The sequence below is a fragment of the Malassezia sympodialis genome, genomic scaffold (assembly GCF_000349305.1).
Source record: "Malassezia sympodialis ATCC 42132 genomic scaffold, msy_sf_8, whole genome shotgun sequence".
Lineage (NCBI taxonomy): Eukaryota > Fungi > Basidiomycota > Malasseziomycetes > Malasseziales > Malasseziaceae > Malassezia > Malassezia sympodialis.
In genome coordinates, this window is record NW_017387806.1 from 234,314 (window position 1) to 240,313 (window position 6,000).

Below are 6,000 nucleotides of genomic sequence, written 5' to 3' on the forward strand. Positions count from 1 at the left end.
CCTTCCTCCCATGTACATTGGTCTTCTTCGTGTCGACTCACGCACGAACTGCATGGTCGTACCCGGTTACATTTCAGTTTCCTCTTGCGGCAGGGCTCACAATTGATCGCCCGGGACGATGTAGCTTTCTTCCTAGAGGACACATCACTTGTGTATGAGCCATTAGATACATCACAGAATTCATAACCACGCTCCTTCCCCAATTTTCTCTTTCTTCTGGATTGGGGCATCGAGTTAACAATGTCCTCAACGTACGCCCATCATTGACCGTCAATTTTGTGTCCGCTGAATCGAATAAACAATTGTTGATGACTAAACGCAACCTTCATTTACTGTCCTCCATCCTTGAGACCTGGGCCGTTCGCCCACGTAATATGATCATCTGGTCATTCAGCACGATGTAATAGCCCTATTTTCCAAAATCATCGTCCTACTTTGCATATAAAAACTTCAATGTCATGGATTTTATCCATCCAAATTTGCTAGCATTGACTTAAGAATTATTATGGTATGTCCGCGGAAAATCCGACGGTAAGCGCGTGAGTGAGGCCTAAGGTCGTGCACTCTTATATGGGATAGTAGCAAAAGAAACGCAAGTAAAATAACCATGACCGTGTATACTACCTCTGGAGATATTATCTCTTGGATCCGAGAGCTTCTCAGCTCTGTCATTTGTCAAGAAAAGACAGAATCGAATGACTTTGATGTAGCGTGGAATGACAGAGAAGTCGTCGACTGGGACGGGGAAGGCGATGAGGATAATCCAAAAAACTGGTCATTTGTATACAAGTGTTTTGTAACTTTTCTGGTGATGGTAATGACGATCTTTGTCTATCTGGGCAGCAGTATTGTGGTACCAGGTATGGAAGATCTCCAAGAAAAATTTAACTTCTCGCAACCTGTGGCAGCACTAAGCCTATCACTTTTCGTATGGGGATATGGTATAGGACCTATGCTACTATCCCCTCTCACAGAAGTTGCTCGCATCGGGCGAAATTGGCCGTACGTGATCAGCATTGGACTCTTTGTGATTATGCAAGTACCTACAGTCCTATGTCATGAAGCTGCAGGTTTTTTGGTCCTGCGGTTCATTGCTGGATTTCTTGGGAGTCCTGTTCTTGCTACAGGTGGGGCTACAATGGCGGACATTTGGAATTTAAATGGTGGTTTAATGAATGGTATTGCCTTTTGGTCGTACGCAGCTTGTGCAGGGCCAGGCATGGGTCCCCTGCTCTCTGGATTTGCCGTGCAAGAAAGGGGTTGGCCTTGGGTAGTCTGGCCCCTTCTTATGGGTACAGCACTTACATGGATTTTTATCTTTTTTCTTCTGCCAGAAACAAGCGCCGATGCGATTTTGAGTCGCCGAGCAAAACAACTTCGGAGAATGACGGGGAAACATTACATCCGCTCCCAAGGAGAAAAGAGGGATGAGGAGGGAACGCTTCGGCAGCTTGTCTACAACACCCTTTGTCGACCAATACGAATGACATTCACAGAGCCAGTGTTATTTTTTAGCGACTTATACATTGCGTACGTGTATGGTATTACATTTTGTTTGTGCGTGTGTCATAGCCACTGACTCAGCTTTGAGGCTTTTCCTTTGGTATGCAAGATTGTTTTAACCTCGAGACATTCCAGGAGAAGCATGAGTTTTCTATCGGACAGTCAAGCAGTGCCTTTATCACAGGTTGGATTGTGTGTGCTGTGGCTCTCGTGCTATACTGTCTCTACAACCAAAATTTTGTACTTCCTCGGTTCCGTTCCGGAAATTGGAAGCCTGAGTACAGGATGCATGTCTGCTTTGTCGGTGGTATTCTCTTCCCTGTATCTTTATTTTGGGTAGGTGGACGCAAAGCTGATCATTAGTTTGGATGGACTTCATTTCCAAAAGTACCTCCTTATGTACCTTTATCGGCATATGGTATTTTTCAGTGTGCCGTATTCTTATTATTTCAAGGGTTTTTGGGATACATTGGTGAGGTGTATCCCTTATATACAGCATCGGCATATGCTAGTAATGGACTATTCAGATCCCTAATGGGTGGCGCATTTCCTTTGTTCTCAAGGCAAATGTTTAAAAAACTCACTGTGCAAGGAGGATGTAGTCTACTGGGTGGAATGGCAATACTTTTGCTTCCTGTGACGCTTACGTTCTATTTGTACGGTGTTTCGCTGAGGAAACGCTCCTACATGGTTGGAAAGCTGAATAACAATAAACACGAACTTGGGGAAAGACATATAATTATTTCTGGAAAAGACAAGGGAAATCTATAATTTGAGAATCTCCGAAGACATTGAGTCGATTTCATCCGGTCTGCCTATGACCCTCATAATCACCACTCTACTGTAAGCCGCCGGTCTACAAGTTCCACTTGCAAGGTACCAACCAACAGTACGTAAGCCTCCGTTTTTAGAACCGCGCGTAAACATAATATACATAGTTATGCATAAACTCCACAAATGATGTTGCTCCCCACATTAAACCTACGTAAACGACGGGGGGGACCAATAGCATTAGAAGCTGAATTTGTCACGCCACAAGGTAGACATTCCAAAGCACCAAGCAGCAAGGGCACGTTCCTAGAAGCAGCGGGGAAATATTAAATTTCGAGCGACCATATATATATGGATTAAGGGTCCTGCACAGTTGCGATCGTATATCCTTATGGGGGTTGCCAGGGTTGTGGGATTCTTGCTGTTGTTAATTGCCATTGCTAAGGCTTCGCATGTCTCGCAGGACGAATCAAGGGCCCCTTCTCTGAGCGTCCGTGCCAACACGGTCGGCAACAATTGCCCCGTTCTTCCCGACCATTGGCCTAGTTCATGGCTGGACGTATGGTTCCCTCCATACGATCGTGAAAAGGCGGAAGCAATGCGCTACCGCTTCCAGGCTGGCGTCAATTTGGGATCATGGTTTGTGAATGAAAAGTGGATTGCTCCTTCGCTCTTTAATTGCACACTGGATGGCGAGAAGGGCGAACTTGCAATCCTGCGCGGCTACGGCAACACGTCGCAGGGTATCCGAAGTGCGCGTGCGCTTCTTGAGAAACACTGGGACACGTGGATTACTGAGGAAGACTTTAAGAAGATGCGGAACCAATACAACGTGAACTCGGTCCGCATTCCCATTGGGTACTGGAACTTGCCTGGCGCACAGTTCACCCAGGGAACTCCTTTCGAAGCGTGGTCGGAAGTATACAAAAATAGCTGGAAGTACGTGCGACGTGCAATCAAGGTGGCTGGTGACCACAACATTGGTGTACTCTTAGATATGCATGGCGCATATGGCTCGCAGAACGGGCAGGAGAACAGCGGCTTCAATCGTTTTTCTGTTGAATTTTCCCAACCTGAAAATCGAAGGCGCACAAAGGAAGCACTAGTCTGGATTGCTAATGACCTGAAAGATGTCACGAACCTCGTCGGCATTGAGCTCTTGAACGAGCCTTGGAATGAGTCTGGGCTGGGTTGGTGGTTCAAGACCACGGCCAAAGCGATTCATGACATCGGGGGTCATGTTGCAAACCTGCCGATCTACTACAGTGACCCGGCCGTTCCCCATAATATTGCCGATTCGGAGAACAAGCCCTCGTATACGGCCTATGACAAGCACCAGTATTACACGTTCGTGAATAGGAACGCGCCAGTGTCTGAAATCCTGGAAAAGGTCCGGGGTTCTGATCATGACAGGCTCATGAATCTTCAAAACTCCCTCAAAGGCCGCCTGGTCATCGGAGAATGGTCATGCGCACTGGACGCAGGATCAATGAGTGGCAATTCTGCGCAACATGTACAACAGAGGAGAGAATTTTGCCAGACTCAGACGGACTCATATCGCAACGTTTCATCCGCGATGTACTTTTGGTCCTATAAGTATGAAAACTGCAAATTTTGGGGAGGCTGGTGCTTTGACCAAATGTACGGAAAGTACATCAGCACATACGGAGGTTATGACCTGACTTTGTCAGAGTCGAACATGGTTCTCTCCCATTTGCCTACCCTTATTCCTCCCATGAGTGGGGCTGTCTTCCCTTCCTTAAGTGGTAATAATGACAAGGCGCAAGGCTTTAAGGATGGCTTTCATATAGCCAAGAAGCTGGCTACAACATCCCCGATATCTCGACTAGGCTTTAAGGATGAATATATCCGGATAATGTGGAGCCGACGCTCAGCTGCACAGAATGGGGGAATTGATTTTGAGCACTACAACCAGGGTTTCCTGAATGGGGTTTCTTATGTTGAGTGTAAGGTCTATTCCTATTCACGCTCGGGTAAAAATCGATGCGCAGCGCAGGAGGGCTCGTTGCTATTTTCGAATATCGTTCATCGACGGCATCGGCCTACAGATACCCTGTGGTAGATATGAAAAGAGGGTTTCTCTAATAGTCATATAAGTAATGTAAACTAGAGGTGGAAATTTGGGCGAGCGTAACGAAGCAAATCACAGCTTTTAGTGACTGTAATGAGTATCTGGTTTAAATATCTGCTTTGAATATTTGTTAGATCTTCACCTCCCCTTGGTAGCATATGAAGGATCTACCATGGTCAAGCACAGTGAAGTATCGTTGGATCGTGAGAAAGAAAGTCTTGATAAACACTTTCTTTCATTTCCGGTAGGGGAAGGGGGTCTGATTCCTTGGCTACGAGACGATATAGCAGCTATAGTACGAGTGGTGAATGTAGATGGGAGAAATCCGCGCTTGGGCCACTCAGTGGAGGCCTCTATTACCAATGAGGCAACAGCAGGCACCTGTCAGGGTCCTCGGCTGAGCCAGCCGCGTGCAGTCAACCCAGGTACCCGGTAAATACCCAGGCCAAAGGGTCCATCGCATCTTNTGCGTGCAGACCTCGCACTAGCAGATCACTCCGCTCTTGCCGGTCCGCCACGATCCGTGCCTCTCTCTCCACCTCGACATGCGCATTCCGCCGCACATGCTCGTACAACACATCTCGAATGCCATCGTGTCGCAGTGTTTCTCCACGGTACCCCCGGTCCTCGCAGTGTTCGCCGTGGCTCAGCCGGGCGCCGATTACCGCGCAGGCTCGACACCCTGCCGCGTGCGGTGGGCACATGGTCCGAAGTTGCAGACCTACGCTCACGTCGTAATCCTGCAAGGACAGCCGGCCAAAGTAGGGGAGCACCTGGAGCCACCGTCGGCCTAGTGGGACGCTCTGCTCCAGCAACACACGGCCTACGCCGTCGGGTGCATGCAGTACTAGATGGTCCGCCATGCGCTTGTACATGTCGTTGACCAGCATGCCCTGCTTGGGCAGTCGACCCATGGCGTCTCTTTGCTCCTCGTCACTCTGCGTGCCAAAGTCGCCTAGGCCTAGTAGCTCGCCGTCGACGAGCCCCCGACGAACCAACTTGTGGTCCGTCATGGTGCCCATCGCTTGTCGCGCAAGTGGCGCCACGTACGAGTACCATCGGAGGCCCAGGCCGCCCAGACGCAGTGGTAGTGCGAACAGTATCGGGTCAGTGATAAGAGAAATGGAACTGCCCCGAAGGTGTCGCACGACCCATGCGAGGCCGCGGTCTTGACGCTCCCAAATGGGATTGATGCCGTATGTGACGAGGTCGGCTGTTTTGAGTTGGCGGAGGAGATGTGCGTTTCGTCCAGCAAGGCACCGGGACAGGATGAGCCAAGCCAAGTGCTTGGGTAGCTCACACAGTGCAGGCAGGACGCGCTCGATGCGCTCGACCTTGGCCATGCCAAACTCCCAGCGGAACGCGGCGCTGCCAAGCGCAGTGCCGAGCAGTTCCGTGCCGGATTCGCGGATATCTGTAAGCGGCGCGCATGAGCTCTTGTTCACGTTGAGGTGGAGCCCTGGTGCCGCGTGTCTTGCGACCTCGGCCGCGGTGCTTACTGTGTCGGTGCTGTTCTCCATTGAGTCACTGCCCATCTTGGACAGGATCACAACGTCATCCAAGTACGCCATGACTAGGTGCTCCGGCCCAAGGCACTCTTGAAGCGCCTCGAGAAAACCACGCATGCCAAGGGA

At 49.6% G+C, this 6,000-nt stretch overlaps 1 protein-coding gene across 1 annotated transcript; it reads left to right on the top strand.

Moving 5' to 3' along the window:
• Nucleotides 1-2,665: 2,665 nt before the first annotated feature.
• EXG1.5 (Exo-B-1,3-glucanase (GH 5 family)-like protein) lies at nt 2,666-4,085 on the top strand (the record flags this gene model as incomplete). The annotated part of the gene is made up of 2 exons (XM_018883617.1): nt 2,666-4,013; nt 4,039-4,085. The coding sequence occupies 2 exons, from the start codon at nt 2,666-2,668 to the stop codon at nt 4,083-4,085; spliced, it is 1,395 nt and encodes a 464-aa protein (XP_018740359.1).
• Nucleotides 4,086-6,000: the final 1,915 nt, after the last annotated feature.